This window comes from Photinus pyralis, unplaced genomic scaffold, assembly GCF_008802855.1.
Source record: "Photinus pyralis isolate 1611_PpyrPB1 unplaced genomic scaffold, Ppyr1.3 Ppyr1.4_LG9, whole genome shotgun sequence".
NCBI lineage: Eukaryota > Metazoa > Arthropoda > Insecta > Coleoptera > Lampyridae > Photinus > Photinus pyralis.
In genome coordinates, this window is record NW_022170878.1 from 22,176,050 (window position 1) to 22,201,525 (window position 25,476).

Sequence of the window (25,476 nt, forward strand, 5' to 3'; positions counted from 1 at the left end):
AAAATTCACCTCAACCGAGGTTTGAACATCCGACCTCCGGATTTATAGCCCAACCCTCTACCATTGAACCACAAGTCGGATTTTCGTTGCATAAAGCTAGGCGTCCTTTAGAAGACTTTGTATCATTTAAAAGTAGACATAGGAAATCCCTATGTCTACTTCTAGATGAATATTATTGTATATTATATAAGGTGGACCTGAATCTTGCTGTAAAATGGGTTGCCTAACGCACTGTTCGTTTGATTTACACACACACACACAGCTGACAACAACTTTATTTGCCTTAGTCTACAACAAGTACAACATTAAAATCTCCACAATATTGTTTATAAACAATTGGCACGTACTTATTTTTGAAACTAGTTACTTAATTATTTACGAATGGAATACCCAGTTTTTGCTGAGAGACGTTTACGTTTTTCAACCTCAGCTTCAATTCCGCCCAATCCTCCAGAAATCTAAAACGAAGAAGCGCATTTTAAATACACGCACCGCGTGCCAAACTTACTGTCTTAAAGATTCCGCGTCGGTATCGCCTACGTTGGTGTTTCGCTTCCCGAAACCGCGCGCGACTGGTATGTTCATCTCTTGTAAGCCGCGCAGAGCTCGTCCGACCAATTCTCTGTCGGGTGGCGATTTTTGTCTGCTGTAAATATTCATCAATGAATCATTTATACGAAAAAAAAAATAAAAAAAATTGGTGTTCGAAAACTAGTCAGGGGGTCAAAGATGGTCAAACCTTGCAAATTTTCCTGGTCGATTTTCGGGAAAACACTTTCTTATAAATTTGATGCGTAGAATCCAAAACGATTTGTATTTTTTCGCTTAGACCGCTCAATCAAAAGTTATGGGCAAAAAACCAAATTCGAAAAAAATTCAAGGGGCTGTAACTTTTGATCTAGTAGTCCAATTTTCAAACCGTTTGAAGTTATGGATTCTATAGGCCAAAATCTATAAGAAAGTGTTTTTTCCCGGTCGATTTCAAACAAATCATTTTTCCGACCCAAAAAATAGGCAAGTGTATAACCTTGCTTTTTGCTGAAAATCGACCACTTCAAAAATTTTCGGGAAAACACTTTTTCTTATAAATTTTGATGCGTAGAATTAAAAATGATTTGTATTTTTTCGCTTAGACCTCTCAATCAAAAGTTATGGGCAAAAAACCAAATTCGAAAAAAATTCAAGGGGCTGTAACTTTTGATCTAGTAGCCCAATCTTCAAACCGTTTGAAGTTATGGATTCTACAGGCCAAAATCTATAAGAAAATGTTTTTCCTTGTCGTTTTCAGACATTTCATTTTTCCGACGAAAAATGGACTACCCCAAAAATGTTCGGGAAAACACTTTTTCTTATTCATTTAGCTGCGTAGATTCCAAAACGTCTCGTACTTTGTCGATTGGACCTCCGAATCAAAAGTTATAGACAACTTCGAATTCTTGATATTCTTCAAAATCTTAAGACTTTGGATTTATCAGGTTCTTTGGCCCTTTGAATTCCTACGTTTCTTCGAATTTTCCGGATTATTCTGTTTTTTCATTCGTTTAAGATCCTTGGCATTTTTAGTTTTTCAAATTGCCTTCGTTTCTTAATTTTCTTTGCATTATTTTATACGTATTAACTCTTCAAATTCTTCAAATGAATAAAAAATTTTCAGTTTTTGAATTTGCTAAATTGCTCAGTATTTCTTTATTTTTTGGATTCTCCCATTTGTGCGATTCTTCAAATTCTTGAAATCAGTATACTCTTCGAATTCTTTAAATTGTGCATTTTTTTAAATATTGAGATTTTTGAAAATCTTAATCTGTCCTTCCTTTTCTTCGAATTCCTTCAATTGTTCTTTTTGGATGTTTTAGATTCTTCAGCTTCTCCAGAATCTGCGTTCTTCACTTTCATCTTTTCGTGTTCTTGGGCAATTTTGTATTTTTTTCACTTTCCGTTCTTTCGAATTCTTCAGATTACCCAAATTCGTCCAATCATTCGTCACATGCAACAATAATCTCGGGATTTTTTATTTAGTCAATTTACGAACGCTTTCCCTTTGTATTTTTCATATCTCTTACAGAACATTAATGTTTTCCAAAGCTTTCAAAATCTTCAAATTCTACAAATGGAACAATTCCGTTTTTCGAATACTTTCATTTGCTCTCCTTGTACTCCTGCACGGAGATCCATCACTCAAATTTTACCATTTTTCAAAAATGTACAGATTCTTCAACCCCCAGATCCCCCGGTACTACATACGGAATACCCCCCACACTACGATGTTTTCATTGGTATCGGTATACGAAGCATTTCGTGATAGTGATGATTGTAGAAAAAGAGACAACTAGTAGTTTTCGTTTCCTGGATCCCCGGGTGCTGTATTCTCCCCCAAGTGTTTACCGTTACCAATCACATAAAAATTTGAGAGAAAAGGCGATCGAACTTGGCACCACGTTCCGGCGGAGTATGGAATGTTCCTCATAAAAGAAGGTCCGATGGTCTCTTTTGAACGTATCACTAGAGCCACTTTCGAGGCTTAGAGTTTAAGCAAAAACGTAACACCAGGGGAGGGGGTGTCTCCCCAGCATACGAAATTTTCATTCGTATGGGTATAATAATCATTTCGTGATAGTAATGATTGTAGAATAAGGGACAACTAGCAGTTTTCGTTTACTGGGGGGTATCCTCAGACCCCCCGGTACTACGTTCTTCGCAAGAGTTAAATTCTCTCGCCCTCCCCCTCGCTTTTTCATAGTCTGCAAATTCTGTAAGATTTATTTGGTATTCTTTTGTGTTTTCGACTTGAGATTCTCCAAATTCGTTATATACTCATACATTGTGAAATTTCTAGGATTCTTTCGGTTTTTTAAATTCTCCCGTTTCCAATAACGCATTGGAAGGAGGAGAACATTTCCGAACGGTCTCCCAATTATTATCTCCTGGATAGCAGGCGAAATAAGAAGGTGGCAACTATCGCTTCCCTGACCACCCCATCATGGTGTGCCACAGCGATCGATTTTAGGACCACTGCTCCGGAATGTCACACACGAGCATCGATCGAACTAGAAAAAGTTTCACGCCACGCGGACCAATACACCGTGGCGTATTTGTTGGTGTTGGTGGTGGTTGCGGTGGAGAAATGAGGAGTGGGGGAGGGGTTTCTGTTATTATTTTCCATTAAAGGAGACAGTCTTTACGTATATTTAGAGTTAGGTAAGCATATCGATTTTGTTTCAAGGCGTTGAAAGTGGCGTAAAACGCAAATGTCAACGTTAGAATTACAAAAGCTCAATGGCTTTCAATAAAAAAAAAACATAAAAACGTGAACTTCGCAACTTACTTCTGAAGAATATGCATGCCCAAGGCACGTTTCCCAAATCCGCGCGTGACGCCTAATTCCAGTTCTTGAAATTCCCTCGGCGGGGGTAGTTGTCTGTAGCGTTTCGTTTGAACCGTCGTCAAAAAAATGACAACCACAAATACGCAGAGTAGAAACATGTTACTTTGTGCCATTCTGAAAACGAAAAGTATTTTTAGAATCGATCCTAAAATATTGTATTGAAACCGGTTAAGTGAACTCTCAGTTCGAATAGGATTTCATTTTGTCTAAATTTGGTTGTTAATAACGACTGTTTGTAGTAAAAAATCCTCATCTGCATTTCTGGTTACTTATGTCGATCTCTGTGAATCTTAATTTTTGGAACCGCAAACCCAAAGTTAATAATGAAGGAAAATTGGCTGAACAATGGCTCATTGATGCAATACCGATATTGTAAAAATAAATTGTTCTAAATGAATATTCTATGAATTAGCACGACACGGAGAATTCTCATTGCAAATTTCTGACGTACATGTGGTGGTTTCCAAGATCGAGAATTTCTACTTTTGATACATAGAGGATTTTAAATCTCCCGACATCCCAAAATGTTTACATTTTTTATTAGGTACACCTATACATTCAATAAAAATTCCCTGTATATGCGACGTTTGTTTTTATTGGACGCAGTTATGGTTACAATGTCAAAAAATATCTAAGTAGCATTGCATATAATCTGCATTGCACCTTTGATTATTCATTATCTAGGTTCTGTCTGCAGAGGGGCGAGCAATGTATTAATTGGGAACTCGAAGAAATGTCAAACATATCTCATTGATCTACTGCAAAGGGAACCGTTAAGTGATCTGCAAATGCTAGGATATAATGCATCCACTCCTTTGTCACATCTGTGGAGAGCCCTTCCACGTCCAAGTTGGCGATCATTGTCACTTTTCGGGCCGTTTTCGCGGGAATGCCCACCAATCATGCAATTTGTGATATTAAGTACCCGATATGATACTCCTATTTTTCCACAACTTTAGTGGATACGACAGTCACTGTTTTATTAAGGATATTGCTCAATATATTCCGGGGAAAGTCACGCTGTTACCTAAGAATCAGGGAAAATACATTTCGTTTACTAAGAAAAGTAGATTCTAATCGTTTCATGAGCGAATCATTAGATATCTAGCTAAACGTAATAAAATTGATATTGCGCAATGTGCGCATGCGCAAATAGGATTTTTACAATATGCGATATGTTTGTCTTTACTAACATTTCAACAAAATATCTCATACCGAAAAGGTTCTTGTGGGAGATCCACGAAGCGCGGAAATTGACAAAGAATGCAGCGAACTTTTACCAAACAAAATTGAATCTTGAAATTTTTTTCTTCATCTTATAATGTAAATTTAATTACACGATTTATGTACAATTAATTATTAAAATTCACAGAAATTAAAACGGTCTTTCCGTAAATTGATTTATACATCAGGTAAATTATTATTTATCACACATTTATAGCACGAGCGAGGATTTCACTATTTATGACTTCGCCATCGAGTCGATATCGGCTTAGAAAATTCACTACAATCTAGATTTTATTCATTTGCATGACAATAAATTGATTTTTTGTGCTTAACGTGTTGTTTTTTATGGCAGAGGTAGGTTAACGTGCCCCATACAGTAGTATTAATGCAAGGAGAACACTTGGGTGGAAAGTCAGTGTTTCTAAATAAAACCCAGTAAGTATATTAAAGTTTATTTTTGTTTCCCCAAGATTTTTTTGTGACGGGATTAAATAGACTAGGGAGACGTCAATTAAAAGCGTTTCTTGTGGCGAAAAAATATGTTGTAGGTGTCATATAGGAATATTTTCAGGTATGAAACTCGCGTATTTAATCCTCAGACATCGCAAAACTTTTTAGGCCGATTATAAACTTTCGAATTACTTTTACATTTGCAAAATCATTTTTAACGTCTCCCGCTACGCGAGCGGCGAGCCGTAAAAACAAGACCTGGGGAAGTAAGGTCATAAAACTGATGAAAATGGATGTAGCACCCCCCATTTCTATTCATTGAGAAATATTAAACCCGAGCGAAAGATACATTCCTCAAATTGAAAGGGGTGACGCTAATTCTTAGGTGCTTGCGTCTCGAACTGGCCGAAATCAAACGCCACCCCCTGAAGCGTTCGCAGTGAAAAGCGGCTAAAGTTTTTTCAGTGTTAGTGCAATTCGCGGCTTATCGGTTAGGCCGTCACGTCAATATTTGCTCAGTTTTAGGGGGAAAGAGAGTTTTTCTGGCCAAAGAAATGTAAACAAGGTGAATGAGTATCATGTAAAATATCGAGGTTCATTCATCTTATCAAATTGTCAGTTTTTGCAAATTTAATAATCGGCCCCAGCTAACGACAAAATGAAACGTCAACATTGGGATTATTAACATTTCTACGCAGAATTGATGTAAAAAGCATATACAGGGTGTTACACGACCGTTCGAAAAAAAAAATCGGGTTGTAGAGGGCATCAAAACAAGCACTTTTTCCAAATAAATCGAGGGTCCAACGTGTTTCGTTTGGGAGCCACCCCCCAAAGAGAGTTGAAATCTGCATTTCTTCTTTAATTTTTTTCTCAGCAACCATAAGAGTTACAAAGTCGGGTGGCATGTCTTTGAATAGGTTTTTGGGTGTGCTCTTTCCGATTTTGCAATTTTTTTTTCAAAATTCCTACCCCTAAAGGGCGCACCCCTAAACTAGTGTGCAAAAAAAAATTCTGATTTCGACGAAATTTGGTATCTGGGGGTTTTTTAACATGAAAATCACGAATCTGAAATTAGTTTTTGAAAATTCGAAAAAAAAAGTTCCACTGCAATTCTTGGCGGGACAACGAAAATAGAGATAATTCCACGAAATTTGTTGTGTACATACTAAACGAGTTAAGGAACAAAACTGTCGAACAGTTTTTTAATATAACTTTTCAAACAAAAGTTATACTCATTTGAATGTTGGTCCTTCGGGTCGCGAAGTGTCCCAAGCCTACTAGTAAGCCATAATTTCGCATTGTGTTGGTTGACAATGTCGCAAAAACAAAAGATTAACGGTTTGAGTCGATATTTTGTTATTTGGAATTAATTCGGTCATTAAATGATTAAAAAATTCGATGTATCGATTAAAACACCTACCAAGGTATCTTAAAGCGCTGATTTGTCCTTAAAAGGAGCGTGTTCTTTTGGAAGTTATTTTTCAACCTAAGATTATGAAAATTTTTGATCATAGTGAAAAAGTATCATACGGAAAGTGATTTGACTTTTTCCCCTACCTTATTTAGATAATAAACAATCGATCAGCGCTTTAAGATACCTTGGTAGGTGTTTTAATCGATACATCGAATTTTTTAATCATTTCATGACCGAATTAATTCCAAATAACAAAATATCGACTCAAACCGTTAATCTTTTGTTTTTGCGACATTGTCAACCAACACATGCGAAATTATGGCTTACTAGTATGCTTGGGACACTTCGCGACCCGAAGGACCAACATTCAAATGAGTATAACTTTTGTTTGAAAAGTTATTTTAAAAAACTGTTCGACAGTTTTGTTCTTTAACTCGTTTAGTATGTACACAACAAATTTCGTGGAATTATCTCTATTTTCGTTGTCCCGCCAAGAATTGCAGTGGAACTTTTTTTTTCGAATTTTCAAAAACTAATTTCTGATTCGTGATTTTCATGTTAAAAAAACCCCAGATACCAAATTTCGTCGAAATCAGAATTTTTTTTTGCACCCTAGTTTAGGGGTGCGCCCTTTAGGGGTGCGCCCTTTAGGGGTAGGAATTTTGAAAAAAAAATTGCAAAATCGGAAAGAGCATACCCAAAAACCTATTCAAAGACATGCCACCCGACTTTATAACTCTTATGGTTGCTGAGAAAAAAATTAAAGAAGAAATGCAGATTTCAACACTCTTTGGGGGGTGGCTCCCAAACGAAACACGTTGGACCCACGGTTTATTTGGAAAAAGTGCTTGTTTTGATGCCCTCTACAACCCGATTTTTTTTTTTCGAACGGTCGTGTAACACCCTGTATTTCGACATAATTGGATAGAAACAGCCTCTTCCAGCATCTTTAATGTAGGTAGTGAGAAATTGCAACAAACAAATATCGATTACTGCCGTGGTACCACGCACTATGTTATGTTTATCAGACAGACTCGGTCGATGATTCGTTTTTTATGTACCTAATTATTGCTTTTATTTAAATTTAAAAGACATTGTAAAATGATAAAAGTGAATCAGGTGTTTTTCGTATCCTTACAGGTTTGATTTTCGTGTAAAAGGGACATCAAAATAATTGATCACATTTTGTTTACCAGATAAGAATAATAAGTATGTGGATAGCACTTGTTTATAAACGACTGTTTGGAGGATTTATTAAGGGGCGTTTCTCTTGTGTCGACATGCAGGCTGCATTCGTTTATCTACCCCCCTACTTTTAATAGTACCATTGCATCCAGGAAGGGATTGAGGTTAATTTTGAGAGGCCTGTGTTCTGGGATGTGTCCCTCAACTTGGTGCTTCCTGGAGCTATCGTGGTCCGTGCCACAACAACTCACTTGTGCGGGGCTTAGTCAAAGTTGTGCCTCGAGAAATCAGGTCGGCTGGATTATCCTCTGACTTAACATGGTTCTAGATGGTTTTGTCGGCCACGCTAATTCTGTTCCCCGCCAAATTATTGTATTTTTTCGGGGCTATCCTTGATCCACGGAGCCTGAACATGCGAATGTTTGAATGCTTCCCAGGTTGGAGCTTTTGTTTTCGTTCCTGTTAAGAGCTTGGTCGCTAGGACTGCTCCTCGGAGCTCGAACCGCGGTAGGGTATTCTTCATCGATATTTTTATTTGCCCATTTGCACACAGTACCCTGCTTCACGGCGCCGTTGGCCCTTACTAAGGCGTCACAGAAGACATGAAGCTCAATGGTTACTTTCCCGTCATAGTAGATCCATCTTGGGATTAGATCTTCCCTACTTGCGTGAGATCTACTTATTCATTAACCGGGTTTGAAGTTTCTCGTCCCACTCAATGGATTATGTTCAAAGTTCTGGTTGCTAGTAGGGTAGTGGGCAATATAATCTTGCGATCTGGGATCTTTGTTTGGTAAATCTACTTTGAACCGAAAGACATCTTGGATCGGCGCCTAGTGTCTTTTTTATGTCTTCTGGCCCAAGATCCATGAACCACTTTTCTTGTAGATCTTAAGACAGGATAGAAATCGCTTTTCCACTTTCTAACTTTGAACCCTCCTCGTTTCAACAACTCGATGAACTGATGCTGAATGACCTTCGCCACTTCTTGATTGTGCGATCGCGTTAGTAAGTCGTCCTGTTTCACAATTGTCGAAGCTTCTGGGTATTGGATTCGAAGTCGCAATCGTAGAAAAACTTCCTTAACATTTGTAAAAGGCGGGCGGTTGAGATTTGTCCCCCTCAACTCCTCAAGTTCTCCTTTCAGCTGTAGGTTTACGGTATGGAGGTTATCTCTTGGTGTTGGACTTCTTCCATTTCCCAAAACCTCGTCAGCGCGCTCTCGTCCGTGATGGAGACCAAGCTTTGTATGGGTTCACCTTCTTTCCGGCCGATGTTTGTCTTCTCCAAAACAATCCAACCACCCTTTTGTATTTTGCAAGATGCATCATTCTTGCAGTTTCTTTAGCCCTTGCTTGACCTCGGCATAAATATTGCCTTAATGCCCTTGATGCATAAATAACTATAATTGTCTTATTGTACCATGGATTTAATTAGTAACCATATCGTTGACTTTACAATTGTTTTATAATGCCAATTCAAGGTATTATATTAACTGTTTAATATCTTCAATTTAGTTTAAAAAGCCTAGATAAAGGTATTTAGTACAACAATTTATTAAACTAAATCTCAAAAGTATGGAACGGCTATTAAAACCTCAAAAGTTGAACATTGACCCAGATTGTAGTTCTGCTGCTAATGAATGCAATTATTATTGGTATAAGACCTTCGTAAATTTTTTGATATCTGTGCAACCTAACGAATCTGAGAAGCTGAGACTCTATTAACTTCATTAGCCCAGCAGCGTATGAACGAATAAGCGAAGTTGGTACATACAATGATGCTATAAGTTTACTTCGGAATTTGTATGTCAAGCCTGTTAATGAAGTGTATGCTCGTCACAAGCCTAGTCATCGTAATCAAGAATCTGGAGAATCCATTGATCAATATCTTGAGGCTTTGAAACTTCTCGCTAAAGACTGTAATTTTAAAGCTGTGACTGCAGAATGTAACGAGTGGTTTTATTTCGCGCCAAATTTCATTAAAAATTTCGAATTTCTTGTCATGATAGTGAAGGTCACCCTGTATATTTCATTATTTGTTCCGGTTAGAAATTTTGTGTTTGGGCATTTCGGTTCGCTCAAGACTATGGTCCGATAGATTTAATTTCGCTCAGATTTAATTTCGTCGTGGGAAGAGTGCAAAGCTGATTGACGTCATCATGAGTAATGCGAGTTTTTTGTCGTTCGTTTATCAACTTTGGCGCCGTCTAGACCGAGAAAAGGAGCGGATGTAGCACCGAGCCGTCAAGAGATAAGGAAGTTTTCACGTCATCAACAGAAAACCGTGAGATCAGTTTTGGTCAGCAGTTCCGTGAGGTTGACGACGAAGTTAGAGTGGGTTAAGTCTTCTTTATCTAAACCAATGGGAGAATTTCTAGCGGGAGCCATTTTTGTTTTATGGTAATTTGGGTGTGGTTTTTTCATTTCAATTCTGAAGAAGGGGATCGTTTTAGAAGAGACTCGCGGTGAGTACGTCGAGGGGTCAACATGTACTTTGAGTGATCGCGTTTTGGAGACTCGCGGTTAGTACGTCGAGGGGTCAACACGTACTTTGAGTGATCGCGTTTTAGAAGAGACTCGCAGTTAGTACGTCAAGCGGTCAACACGTACCTTGAGCGATCGTTTTGGTACACTTGGCGGTTTGAGCCACCGGCTTATTTCGGTTGCTCCCAGTTGCGTGCTTTTTGCACCCGTTCCGAAGTGTTATTTTTCTTTTCGTGTCGATTTTTTGGCGAAGAAGACCCAGGTTCCAATCAGGTGATATTTGGGCGAACCCTTGAGCTTCACCCCAGTTTACTTTGGATGCAGTGAATCGCGTTAGGATACGTTGTGATTTCTCGAGGATATATAAGTCAAAGTGCTGCCTAGTCCTCAAGGCGCAGAATTTCGGGATCCGCCCCAGGTGGAATTTCCTACTAGTGCCGTACGGTCATTTGTCGAAGGAGCGCTGCGTTTCGGAGAGATATTTGCCCCAAGGAGAGCTGGTGAAATAATACGTCGAACCATCGCGGTTTACCGTCGGATAGTGATCATAAAAGTTTGTGTTCTGCCGTACCGCTAACTCAAAAATCCGTCTCCCGCAGGCGGTCAAAGCTAATAAACTAATAAAATAAAATTAAATACACGTGCTGGGTAGAAACTTTGGCAACTAGCCGTCTCCCACTCGCCACGCGAAGGATTTCCTGGACTAAGTTTCAGTTCAAACGCTAAACTTTGCTTTCGTTCCGAGGAAGGATAGGCACCGTGGATTTTTTTGTTTCCGTGTGTTAAATTCAAGCCACCCCCTAGGAAGTCACAGAGACCTAAGTGTCAGGTTTCATCACATCCACCCTGTACCAGAGGAAAGAGCAGTTCACAAGATCGGCTGTACAAATGTTGTAAAGGTTAGTCTAATTAAATTTGTAACATTCTGTAAAATTCCACTTTTTGGTAATTAAGCTATAGTAAAAAAATTTTGATTTGATTGTTTATTAAAGTCCAATGAACGATTACCAAAGAGTAGGATAAATTTTTGTGTTTATTTAAATAAGTCCCAGCCCACGCTGGATTAAAAACGATTACCTGTTGTTGCAATTTTCAAACTGTAGAGGATGGCCACCCCTTGAGTAAATTAGTTTCACCTGATAGGATTTTTTATTTAGTTTAGTTGTCATTGTTAAGCTAGTGTTTTTACAAGGAGAAGAGAAGAACTGCTAGATCCCTGTAAATTGTTTGTATCGCTAATCTCATTTCAATATATTATCTATTTGGTTTCAATGTGCCTGTCTTTAACGAAGAACGAGGGGAAGGAAAGAGAGGAGTAGGAGTTGAGGCAGGAGACTGGTAGGCGGCAGTTTAAGGTTTGTTACGCAGTTTCAAAAGAGTTAAAAGCCCACCGATTTGAGTTAGCCGGAGCATTTATTTTTATCGTTTGAGCAGCCTGAGAAGAAGACGGTTTGCCTTGCCGGGCGGAACCGATGGTAATCTTCAAATCCAGAAGGAACCCCCGTAGCAAGAAGTAAGTAGAAACGATTATATCATAGACTCATTTATTGGAGGTTTACAATCTCCTCATATTAGACAGAGATTATTTATTAGAGAATGCTTCTCTTACTCTTGATGAAGCTTATGCACAAGCGCGTTTCTTAGAATTAGCTCAACAACAATCTGATGCTAACAAAACTCCGATGGCAAACAAAGTTTCAAAAACTCAATCTCAAACATATTCTCACTCATCAGAAAATGTTTCCTCGTCAGAACCATCTGTAATTGCAGCAACATTATGTTTTTATTGTGGATTTAATTCACATACTCGAAATCGCTGTCCAGCTAGGAATGCAATTTGTAATCGATGTTCAAAAAGAGGACAGTTTGTCATTTTTCAGCCCGTCAAAGAAATACGACCTAAAATTCTGATCAAGTTGCATCAGTTCTAGATGACAGTTCGATAAACTACTTAAGCCACCATCCCAACTGTGACGTAAGCGACTACTAGAATTAGAATGTTTATGTAGATTGACAGATAATTTTGATTAACGTATGTATTTCACACATTACATATTTAACTCACTCTTAATACGCTTTTATTTAATATCTACGTTCATTATTCTACACCAACATCTTTAGAGGTAGCCACCGTTCCCACTAAGCTTAATAATGTAACATTATTTGCTTTAATCGACACTGGAAGTACACTAAGCTTTATTAATCAAGGAGTTGCTGAAAAGTTAAAGCTAAGTATTATTCCGTCTCACGGAAAAGTAGCTATGGTTTCTGCTACGTTAACGTCATAAAATATATGGACGATGTAGGGTAGATCTGGAAATATCCGACAGGCACTACAATAGATTATTCGCGTACTATTAATCGTTTCACCCGATTAGATGCTTACCCTCTTCCTCGAATAGAAGATATAGTTAATAAGGTAGCCAAATATGAAGTATATAAGTAGAAGTACTATAGACCTTCGTAGTGCTTATCATTTAATTCCTATTGTTGTTACTGAAAGGCAGTATACAGCTTTTGAAGCATGTGGTCAATTGTTTCAATTCAAAAGATTCCTTTTGGTGTTACTAACGGAGTAGCAGCTTTTCAGCGAGTAATAGACGAAATAATTTGTGTTAAAGCTTTGAAAAATACATATGCGTATCTCGATGATGTAACTGTATGCGGACTAAATCAGGAAGATCATCATAGGAATCATAAAAATTTCTTAGATGCTGCTAATAAGTATAATCTCACTTTAAAATCAAGAGAAAAGTTCCTTTTCATTGCGATCGATAAATTTGTTGGGATATTCTATTAGCAACAAAACTATAAAACCTGATCCGGAACGCCTAAAGCCTCTTAGAAGCTTACCATTACCTTCAGATGTCTCTTCTTTACGTAGAACTATTGGAATGTTCTCACATTATTCCAGACATACCAAGATTTTCAGATAAAATCCAACCATTGACTCAATGTTCAGTTCCACTTTCGGAAGAAGCTCAAAGATCTTTTGAAAATCTAAAGAAGGACATTGAAAATGCTAGTGTTTCTTCTATTGATAGTGAATCCAAGTTTTCGGTAGAAACAGATGCTTCGGATATTGCATTAGCTGCAACTCTATCTCAATCAGGTCGTCCAGTGGCTTTCTTTTCCAGAACATTAAGTAATACTGAACGAAAATATCCAGCTATTGAAAAAGAGGCTCTAGCAATTTTTGAAGCTGACAGAAAGTGGAGACACTATTTAATGGGTAGGCATTTTCTTCTTATTACTGATCAGACATCAGTCTCGTTTATGTTTGATAATAATTTATCTGGAAAAATGAAAAAATGAAAAAATTATGAGATGGAGGGCATGGAGGCTAGAACTCTCTTGTTATGATTATGATATTGTATATCGTCCAGGCAAATACAATACTGTTGCTGATACATTTTCCAGAATATGTGCAATTATTGGAAATAAATCTGAAAAATTGAAAAAACTGCATGAATCACTTTGCCATGCTGGTGAAACAAGGATGTATCATTGGGTACGATGTAAGAATATGCCTTATACATTAGATGAAATAAGAAGAATGACTTCCTCTTGTCGAGTTTGTTCAGAAGTAAAACCAAGATTTCACAGGCAAGAAGGAAAACTTATTAAAGCTACGTCTCCTTTTGAACGTTTAAACATTGATTTCAAGGGACCTCTTCCTTCAGTTTCAAAGAATTGTTACTTATTAACTATCGTGGATGAAGAATACTCAAGATTTCCATTTGCATTTGCATGCCCTAATATGTTGGCTTCTACTATAATAGAGAATTTCAAACAACTTTTTGCAATCTTTGGCGTACCTGCCTATATTCATTCAGGTCGTGGAGCTTCGTTCATGTCTCAAGAGCTTAAAAATTTTTTGACATCACTTGACATTGCCACGAGTAGAACGACTCCTTATAATTATATGGAAAACTATTCAGCTTTCTCTTAGAAGTAAAGGGTTTAAAATTACTAAGTGGGAATCTGTTTTACAAGAAGCTCTTCATTCTGTTCGTTCTCTTTTATGTACAGCAATAATTAATACTACTCCTCATGAACGAATGTTTTCGCATCCACGAAGATCAAGTAATGGTTTATCTACTCCAACGTGGCTTATGACACCTGGACCTATTTTGCTTAAGAGATATGTTAGACCAGTGGTTCCCAACCTTTTACTAACAACGAACCCCCCCTTTAGATTTTTTTTCTGGCGAACCCCCGAACTTATTCTTGTTCATAATTTAACATTGTCATACTTTCTCTTCTTTGTTTTCATGTCACTACTATCCTTCACGATCCGTAACACATAAATAATAATAATAATAATATATAATAATAATAATATAATAATAAATAATAATAAATAATAACACAGAAACGTCAGGCGGTACCTCATGTATCTCCTTGCTTTGTCTATCGATCCTAATAATACTCCCTGTCTCCAGCCACTGTTCCATAGCGGTTTTCCTAATCACTTTCACTTTAACGTCAAGAGTTAAAACTGTCATGAAGTCAAGTGAACCTACCACTGAGTTGAGAAATGAAAGAAATATATTGTAGCGGGTTTTTCATTCGTTTACACTCGCATTGAATGCTGCAATCATGCGCAAACGATTTTAATGGATTACTCATTAGGGCTATACATGATTGAAATTCTAAATTCCGCCATTATGGTTTTTTGTTCTGCGAACCCCTTGGAAAGCGCCCGCGAACCCCCAGGGGTTCGCGAACCACCGGTTGGGAAACGCTGTGTTAGACAATCAAAGTTTGATCCAATGGTGGATGAAGTTACTCTGCTTGAGGGGAATTAAGAATATGTTCATGTTAGATTTCCTGATGGGAAGAGGCAACTGTTTCTACTAGACATTTGGCCCCTACAGGAATTATACCTGAAGAAACTTCAATCTCAGAATCAGAACCCTCTTCAGATGATACGTATTGGTGAACCTACTGATCCTCAGATAACCGAAGAATTGAAGTTACTGATACAAATTTGCCTCGAAATTTGCATGAATCAGAATATATGCAAGAACCTAATTTAAGAAGGAGTTCTCGAGATCGACGACTTCCATCGTATTTGAAGGACTATGTGAGCTGTTAGGGGGGAAGAATGTTATAGATTTAATTAGTAACCATATCGTTGACTTTACAATTGTTTTATAATGTCAATTTAAGGTGTTATATTAACTGTTTAATATCTTCAATTTAGTTTAATAAAGCCTAGATAAAGGTATTTAGTACAACACTGGTGGTTTCTATAGCTTTGTTGCACCTCCTCTTTATACTTCTAATATCGTTCCTCATCCAGCTCTACCCGTGTGTCGTAGATAAGTTTCGTAAGCCGATCCAATCTTATTTGCTGCTTACGAAATTACGAAATCTCTCACTTATTGCCCCCTGGCTTGTTGTCTGCCTCGTGACGTGTTGAGGTATTGATTGTAGTCCACGACCAATTGGTGAAGCAGTCATGTTCTGGCTCTTGTGGCAGGGCCATGATCTGTGAGTGGCGTTGTTTAAAGGCAGCCCATTCTGCTTCTAACACACTCCTTTTTCTTTTAATGACAACCTCCCTAGCTTCCGGAGAGCTCGTCGAATCCTCTCAGCTTTTTTCCTTCAGATTGGAGCAGGACCTCTCAACGGATTTTACGAGCTCGAACTGCTCCGTGGTCAGCTTCTCCGTCTCCACACTTGCTATTTTGGGAACTTGAACTCACTTAAAAGTGTAACACTTCACTGGGACTCGAATGTTTGTGGTAACGCGGCACCAATTCGTTGAAGGTTTTGAAGATTAAATGTAGCGCTTACTGGGACCGAAACACAAATGTAGCGCGGCACCAGTCCATTTAAAGGACCAAACGTCAAGGAAATCTTGCACGCGATAAAATTCGGTCGGGGATTATCTTATAACTCAAACCCGGTACGTTAGCTCGAAGATTGTTAACTGATAATATTTATAGTGAGCGTTTACATGCTATTTATATTACAGTTTTACTCTCCTTAATTTACGTCAATTATGTAGTAGTACCTATACACATTTCCTCTGCATTTCCTTGTTATTCTTGGCGACTATAATTCCTTAATTGTGCCTATGCTTTAAATGTGTTCTAAATGAACATCGACTGTCTGCTCACTTCCTTTACAAGTTCAAATGTCTCGAATCGCATTTTTTGCTTTAGTCGCAATAACCGATTGATGTACTCATAACTTATAGTCATTATTATAATTTATGGGCATAGAAACCGTATAAAAATTCTGTTTCTTAGAAAACTCGTCAGATTTTTTAGAAAATTTTGACCTCTCTTTCAGCAATTAACATTACTTAGATTGTCAGTAAGCGATAATTACGTAAATCCGCAAAAAATCGAAGGCAGGTTTCGCAGCAAAGTTTATTTCGTAGCATTTAGTGTTGTTCCATTTCTCAATTGATGAGACCTACATACTGTAGGTACTGTACCTGAATTAAATCTAAACTTACCCTCTTTTTCCATGTGATGACTACCGACTTCAAACGATTTATTCTAGAAAGTTCTAAAAGAAGGTAGGTACTTTCCACAAAGAATGTGTAACAAACGATCACGTCGTATGTAACCAGAGATTTGGATTAATAGTTGCATATTCCGTTTGATCATAGCGTCGATTTTGTATAGGTGTAACACAAATGTGGATAAACATGTAATCCGATTCGAGACCTGGAGCGTTACATTCACAATCATTGCGATTTCAGGGGGTAATTACAATGGATAAGAAGAGGTCTCCAAGGTTGAGAATCGATCATATTTAATACTCTTCATTTTTCTACCCTACGCACTTTAATTTAAAAATGGATTGCTAGATGAAGCTGAAAGATTGGTATTGTAGAGGAAATTATACAGTCGTTAGATTAAAAAGAATAATAGCGCAGCCATTATGGCCGATTCCAAACGCAGCTCTAAAATGACTTTTTACGACAATTAAAACAAACGGAAAAAATTTAAATAATTCACTGGTTCACAAACGTAGATTTGGCGATTTAGTGCCCAGAACTTCCTCATTGAACCTTTTGTGTTTTATGATTGAAGGTTCGATTTCCTCAATTTACCGCATTTCTCCCCGTCAATTATGCCGACTAAAATGAGAGGAACGTGAAATTGTTATTCATTTTCGAGTTATCCTTGCCTGTGGGACTTGGGCATATACTGTCAGTAGGTAATTGAGCCAAATCGATTATTACATTTCAGTCGTCCAAGTCAATAAACAGTAACTATCTATTAACCGATTACCTATCCTGGGTTGGGCTTTTTCATATTTTGTACAAAAATACCTACTTTTTCCTTTTTGTCCGTCGTAATTAAGTAATTGAACCTCAAGCTTAGCAGCGAGCATACCTCTTTTGTGGCATTCGTTTAATTAATTGGATACATGTTTCAACAAGATGAAGCAACCCACCCTTACTTACCTATATTTTCCAGTGGAATAAGTTCAAGTTCGTTTTCTGAGGCTTTGGAGAAATTTACATATCTACCCTCCAGCGTCCATATTCCTACACGACGTTGATATTTTTTGGCGGCAAACAGTAACAGAAGATACTTTCTTTCGCTTAAGCGCATTACAAGGAAAAAAAGTGAAGGCGAGACATTCATAACTTGATCTCATGCTTCCTTATATTGAAACACCCGGTATATATTGCTGTGATGTCACGCATAATTTCAGTTTTGTTTATCATAACGTTATGGATGGTTCGTCTTCTATTTAATTTGAATTTAGGTCATTATTAGAAAAAAATGCGAAATTATTGCTTTTATTTAAATTGATAAGACATTGTACACTGCCGATTGGGGTCATGGTTGATCCACCATGCTCAAACGACTGTGTCGTCCGGTCAGATCGCCGACTGGGTGAGCATCTGTAAGGTAATGGTAGCAGACTGCTAGGTGATGGCAGGCCGTTCTCGAATGAACTACTCCAAAGCGAAATCGTCCCCTTGTTGAGCTCCGTGGTGGGATGGGAGCTAGAGGGATGAATTTACACTCGTCTGACGTGGAAACTGATCAAAATAATAATCCAGAGGGAGCGTCCCAGGTACCCCTCAACCTATGTTATAGGTCACCGGGCCTCAACAATACACCAAACTACGCAAGCGCATCTCCGGCGTTGAGCAGAAGAGAAGACAGAAGGCCAGGTTGGCCCAAATGATTCAAACTGCTCTAAAAGTCACCTCCAAACCATCCACTTGTCGTGACCCTGGCCTAGAGGAAGGCTCCTAGAGCTCACTTCGGGCAAGCGAACAAACAGGTAGGCGGAGAGAGGTCCGATGACTCAACACCGACCCAACCGCCGACGAAGAAGGGCAGACAACAGCCTGAACCAAAAGCGGGTGTCAGTAAGGCTGGACCACCGCGCAGTAGCTACAATCAACCGAAAGGCAACTCGAAAGTCGCGCGATTACGAAATCACATGACCAAGGTTCTTGATCTGTTGGTCCTAAAAGGCGCTATACTGGCACTCACGTTCATGGGTTGGAGGTACTTGAGCGAAATCCTAATAATATCGTACGAGAACAACCATTCCCTTGAGGGGTTCAAGGAGGTGGTTGGCAACATACCACAATTGTGGGAGGCAGACTGATGCAATCAGCTCATAGAGTAACCGAAAAATAGCGTAGTGTAAGGAACAATCTTTGTCCATCAACCCGACAAAAACGGAGCTAGTTCACTTTACAAGAAAAAGAAGGTCTTCGAACTACTCTGCTATTCCAAAACCACCCATCAGAGTCAGTGAAATACCTGGGAAAACACATTCAGCTCAACGGGCTTTCTGGCAACGTCGCCTCGCAATTGCCAAACTTTGGGGACCATCCCCGAAGGCTGCCCTGTGACTGTACGGCTGTTATGGAGACTGTCCACCACCGTAGCACTTCTTAATCATGTGCAACGACTTGAGTGTCTTGCTTGCACGGGCGCGATACGAGCAACCCCCACAGTCGTCATGGAGACCCTTCTGAGTCTGCCCCCACTAAATCTCCACGTGAGAGGGCAGGCCACTCTGTCATCTTTGCGTCTGAAAAATAACGGATGCCATGAGGGCGTTTTGTTAGGAATCGGCACCTGCAGTAATGGCGGGTCACGCTGTATTTAAATTTCACTTTAAATTTTTAAGTTGACGTTAAATGTGGTTATAAATTGAGATTAATCGCGATGCCGATCATGTCATTTGAATTCTAGGTCAATCTTGTTGTGTATTAAAATTATTAAGGATCCTCAGATCCTTTATAGTTTTGTATTGTCGTCCGTCCGTCCGTCCGTCCGTCCGTGTGCGCTCTAACTCTTTTTAAAAGTGGCCGATTGAGTTGAAATTTGGTGTACGGGTTCTTTGGACATTAAGGACGGACGCTATTGATTTTCAGGAAGCTGGTTCAATAGGAACAAAAGTTATAGGACTTCGAGTGAATCGGGAACAGGAAAAACTACGGGCTCAATATAATAGAAATCAACATATTTCATTCCCTAGGTCATGTATCGGGTTGGGACTTCCGCTAGATTATTCCCTATGACTCTTAGATGTGTAATACTTTAATATAACTCTTCTCTGTGGTATAGGTCGAAAGTTTTAGAGCAAAATGTAGCAAAAATTACACTTTATACATGAATTTAGAGTTTTAAAAGGTTTCAAACGCATTATCTTGATGCAGCAAGAGTACATCACGTGCACATTTGATAACCGCATGTGTGTGACTAAAAAATGTTAAATTATTGCCATATGGGTTTTGATCAAAATAATCAAAATCGTTATTTATGCACCAAGATCGTCGAGAAAAAGACTAGGGGCATTATCTCAATGCTCAAGACATAAATTTGATGCATTTCTGGCGACCACATGGATTTTGATCAAAACATGTCAAAATCGTTATTTATGCACCAACATCGTTGGGAAAAAGACTAAGAGCATCATCTCAATGACCAAAACATGAATTTGATCTATTTTTGGCGACCACATGAATTTTGATCAAAACATGTCAAAATCGTTATTTATGCACCAAGAACGTTGGGAAAAAGACCAAGAGCATTATCTCAATGATCAAAACATGAATTTGATCTATTTTTGGCGACCACATGGATTTTGATCAAAACAAGATTAAGAGCATTATCTCAATGGCCAAGACATGAATTTGATGTATTTTGTAACATTAAAATAAATTATCGTTAAAAGTTATTGTAATACTGAGGATCCTTCGATATTTCGTTGTATCGGTTTATTTAATGTTGCTTTTGTAAAAGTTTATCCTTATTCATTATAGCTGCGACAGCTAATTACTTTCAAGATAAGCATGTGTTATCGTTGATTAAACCAGACGCTTTGCGCGTAAAGTACATGTACAGATTAGTGGAAGATGACTTTATTTATGTATTTATTTATTTACTTATTATTCCTCTCTTGTTCTGGGCCCTCAACAGGCATGCGCCCAATTACAGAGTGACCCGCATAATGCGTTTTAGAGGTGACGGAGTATTTTGATAAAGAAGTAGGGTTAATCGAGTTGTGTGGCTTTACAATTAAATGAACTGGCATTTAGAAGTGAATTAATTCGAAAGTGTCAGTTTTTTGTTCATGCTAACGCCAAAGTTCATCCTATAAAGAAAAAACGATAAAATACTGGAGCAGTTGGGTAGGTGGATTACTGTCGAGAAAAATCCAGTAAAGGACCAACCAATTAAACGTGCCAGTGCAAAATTTTTTTCGCTGCAGAGACAGTTGACATTCAGTGGCAATTCATTCCGGTCATCGGAATTCGTAATTATAAAATTGGTGTTTGTACGACGTACAGAGCAGTAGTGGTAGTGCAAACGCCCATGCACTTGTTTTTCTTGAAGAACTTTGCATTGTAGATAGTTTCTCCGATGTTATTACGAAATCCGCTGAGGGTAAAAGCGGGGAGGGGGTGATTTGCAATAGACAACGATCATTTTTCGTCGCAATCTCTTCTGATTATAGCAGAAAATGTAAGCTTTCGAGTGGATATTTATCTTTAATTACACTTTCCAATCATTAGGTCAACAACGAGTATACGTTGCTACTAATAAAATACAACGACCTACAGAATTAACGCACAATCTGAAAAATTCTTATTGCTTAGTTGGAGCATTTCTTACGAAAATAAAATTAATTATGGCAAAAATTCAATTAGATAAGAAAATATTACTTTTACAAAAACAATATAAGCGAGAAAACCGTTCCCGAATTAACCTAAAGCAATAAATGCATGAAACTAAAAAGAAATTGTCATTGTAAGGAATATCCGTCCGTTTGTGGGACGAGATCTCAGCATCGGAAAGTGGTCTGCATTCAAAATAAACTGGGGTATTAAGTTCTTCGTCACCTCATTACCTAACGGATTAACGTGGAAAGATCTAAGCAGGCATTCATCGGTGCACTCACGTTTAGCAATTATCTCTGGGCTGAGCACAAAAATAGGAAAAGGAAAAGAGGCCTCTTGAGCGTTCTAATTTCTTATTTTGTATATGACGTGCTAGTTAAAGTGAGTCGCTAATTACAGTTTCAATTTGACATACGCAATGTTTAACGTTTTATTTACTTTTTTATTTTATTTATTGTCCCTATCTTATTCTGGGCTCTCAACGGGTTTTGGCCCAATTACAGAGTGACCCGCATAATTCTTTTTAGATTATCATCTATACAGTGCGAGGTTTAATTAGTTTTCGTCTGCAAGATGGATAGGAGAGGATAAATCACTTACCAAATTAGTAATTTTAATTAGCGTGGAAACACAGGATCACCCACATAAAATGGAAAATATTGAAATGTCACGCAGAGCTTCAGGGCACTTAAACAAATAAATGAGGCCTCACTATTCGTCACTGTAAATGAGACCACAATTTTAAATCAAAAAATTGCATTTCATTTTCACTAACAGTTTTTAAATCAAGCACTCGGCTTGACCAAATTACACAACACTCTAAATTTACTGGGTTCGTAAACACACGTGACAAAATTCATAAGCGATTGCAAACACCTTAAATTGGTTGTCCAAATAAATGTTCCTGGTGGAAATTCAAAGAATAAATTTGTAAACCTCGGTGAAAATGTGGCGTGTTTAATTTCTGCGGAGCATTGTTTCTTAATGGGTTTAGGAAGCTTCTCGAACCGAGATGTCTGACATTTACAATCATATTTCGCCTTTTTAATTAGTGCTATTGGGTTACGTTTGCTAGCTCAGCATTAAGTCACTCCTTTGATCAGGAGGATTAGGCAGCAAGATTTCTATAGTTAGCCCACCTCTTTCTTCTGTGATTTCAGGAATATACCGACTCCAATTGACACAGTTAAAAAAAACCTATGGCGGACTTAGTTATATTAAAAAGGAGCAGTACTTAGTAAAAAATATAGTGAGAATTAGTTTTGGGATCGGTAGTCTGAAAATTAGAGTTTGAATTAATTCGTATTTTAGATCCAATGTATCCTGATTGGAAAAAGATTCGCCTTTGAAAAGCCGCTGTGGGACCAGATTGCTTTTTTAATTTACATTCGTGAGAATTAGATTAAATTCAACTTTGAGTCTGAGATAATTTTCCACTAAAGTTTCGCCTATTCGTTCTTGCATTAATTATTTAATTTCAAGTAATCTTAAAAATCTTCAGTGTGACTCAGTGATTGCATCACAGAATATTTGGTGCCTTTCTAATTTACTTTCGTGAGTAATTCGATTAAATTCAGCTTTGAGTCTGAGATAATTTCTCGCTAAAGTTTCGCCTATTCGTTCTTGAATTAATTATTTAATTTCAAGTCATCTTAAAAATCTATGGTGTGACTCAGTGATTTCATCACAAAATATTTGATGCCTTTTTAATTTACATTCGCGAGGAATTAGATCATATTCAGCTTTGAGTCTGAGATAATTTCTCGCTAAAGCTTCGCCTATTCGTTCTTGAATTAATTATTTAATTTCAAGTCATCTTAAAAATCTATGGTGTGATCAGTGATTTCATCACAAAATATTTGATGCATTTCTAATTTACATTTGTGATAAATTAGATTAAATTGAGCTTTGAGTCTGAGATAATTTCTCGCTAAAGTTTCGCCTATTCGTTTTTGAATTAATAATTTAATTTCAACCCATCTTAAAAACCTTCGGTGTGACTCAGTGATTGCATCACAGAATATTTGATGCGATTTTAATTTACATTCGTAAAAAATTAGATCATATTCACTTTTAGTCTGAGATAATTTTTCGCTAAAGTTTCGCCTATTCGTTCTTGAATTAATTATTTAATTTCAACCCATCTTAAAAACCTTCGGTGTGACTCAGTGATTGCATCACAGAATATTTGATGCGATTTTAATTTACATTCGTAAAAAATTAGATCATATTCACTTTTAGTCTGAGATAATTTTTCGCTAAAGTTTCGCCTATTCGTTCTTGAATTAATTATTTAATTTCAACCCATCTTAAAAACCTTCGGTGTGACTCAGTGATTGCATCACAGAATATTTGATGCGATTTTAATTTACATTCGTGAGGAATTAAATTAAATTCAGCTTTGAGCCTGAGATAATTTCTCGCTAAAGCTTCGCCTATTCGTTCTTAAATTAATTATTTAATTTCAAGGCATCTTAAAAATCCACAGTGTGACTCAGTGATTGCATCACAGAATATTTGATGTTTTTTTAATTTACATTCGCGAGAAATTAGATCATACTCGGCTTTCAGTCTGAGATAATTTTTCGCTAAAGTTTCGCCTATTCGTTCTTGAATTAATTATTTAATTTCAACCCATCTTAAAAACCTTCGGTGTGACTCAGTGATTGCATCACAGAATATTTGATGCCTTTCTAATTTACATTAGTGAGAAATTAGATTAAATTCAGCTTTGAGTCTGAGATAATTTCTCGCTAAACCTTCGCCTATTCGTTCTTAAATTAATTATTTAATTTCAAGACATCTTAAAAATCTACAGTGTGACTCAGTGATTACATCAAAGAATATTTGATGTTTTTTTAATTTACATTCGCGAGAAATTAGATCATACTCGGCTTTCAGTCTGAGATAGTTTTCCGCAAAAGTTTCGCCTATTCGTTCTTGAATTAATTATTTAATTTCAACCCATCTTAATAATCTATGGTGTGACTCAGTGATTTCAGCGCAAAATATTTGATGCCTTACTTATTTACATCCGTGAGAAATTAGATTAAATTCAGCTTTGAGTCTGAGATAATTTCTCGCTAAACCTTCGCCTATTCGTTCTTAAATTAATTATTTAATTTCAAGACATCTTAAAAATCTACAGTGTGACTCAGTGATTGCATCAAAGAATATTTGATGTTTTTTTAATTTACATTCGCGAGAAATTAGATCATACTCGGCTTTCAGTCTGAGATAATTTTTCGCTAAAGTTTCGCCTATTCGTTCTTGAATTAATTATTTAATTTCAACCCATCTTAAAAACCTTCGGTGTGACTCAGTGATTGCATCACAGAATATTTGATGCGATTTTAATTTACATTCGTAAAAAATTAGATCATATTCACTTTTAGTCTGAGATAATTTTTCGCTAAAGCTTCGCCTATTCGTTTTTTAATTAATTATTTAATTTCAACAAATCTTAAAAATTAAAATTCAGTGTGACTCAGTGATTTCATCAAACAATATTTGATGCTCTTTGATTTACATTAGTGAGAAATTAGATTAAATTCGGCATTAATTTGGAAATAATCTGTCGCTAAAACTTCGCATATTCTTGCACTGTGCGTATAAGTGGCATTAAAAACTAAACAATCGGAGGAAAATTTGGTCACCCAAATTTGGATGGGGGTAGCAAAAGATATATTTTCTTTTTCCCACAAAAAAAACCCTACCACAAATTGCTTAATAGCTACAGAAGATGATGAGATTAAGCAAATATCAAGAGAGACGATTTCACTCCCTTTAAACTAGTTCAAACATCGTATAAGCGAAAGTAATTAAAAGTTTCCCTTAATTGATTTGGATTAATTTTATTGAAGTGTTTGCGTTTTGCCTGATTGATTTAAGTTTTCCAATCGTGGAAATTAACTTTTTAAAGCGAAACGGAAATTGTTGCTTTTGACGCGAGAACAGAAAAAAACGGCACCGAAATGCAATTATAATAATTAGGGGCGAGTTTGTTTCGTACAAAAAAGAAGTTGGAGCGCGCGAGATTACGTTCGAAAGACGTGACGAGGGATGTGAAAAGTTTTTCGCTTCAAATTGGACGAAATTGGGAGCCAGTTAACATCAAACTTACCCTTAAATTCCGAATCTTTATCGGTTCGTTGCGGATTTGTAACTGTTACAAAAATGATGTTCAAAGCGAGCTTGT

General features: G+C 37.3%; 1 protein-coding gene across 1 annotated transcript; it reads right to left on the reverse strand.

Annotated features, from left to right (window-relative positions):
• Positions 1–259: 259 nt before the first annotated feature.
• Positions 260–25,444, reverse strand: LOC116181480. The gene is made up of 4 exons (XM_031501862.1): positions 25,402–25,444; positions 3,323–3,496; positions 509–646; positions 260–458 (listed from the first exon to the last, which is right to left on the reverse strand). The coding sequence occupies exons 2-4, from the start codon at positions 3,493–3,495 to the stop codon at positions 368–370; spliced, it is 402 nt and encodes a 133-aa protein (XP_031357722.1). The 5' UTR covers position 3,496; positions 25,402–25,444; the 3' UTR covers positions 260–367.
• Positions 25,445–25,476: the final 32 nt, after the last annotated feature.

Coding starts and splice junctions, on each gene's coding strand:
- LOC116181480 (XM_031501862.1), bottom strand. CDS start 3,495: ATGGCACAAAGTAACATGTTTCTACTCTGCGTATTTGTGGTTGTCATT. Junction 647..3,322: donor GGCATGCATATTCTTCAGAA/GTAAGTTGCGAA, acceptor GAATATTTACAG/CAGACAAAAATCGCCACCCG. Junction 459..508: donor GACGCGGAATCTTTAAGACA/GTAAGTTTGGCA, acceptor TCTTCGTTTTAG/ATTTCTGGAGGATTGGGCGG.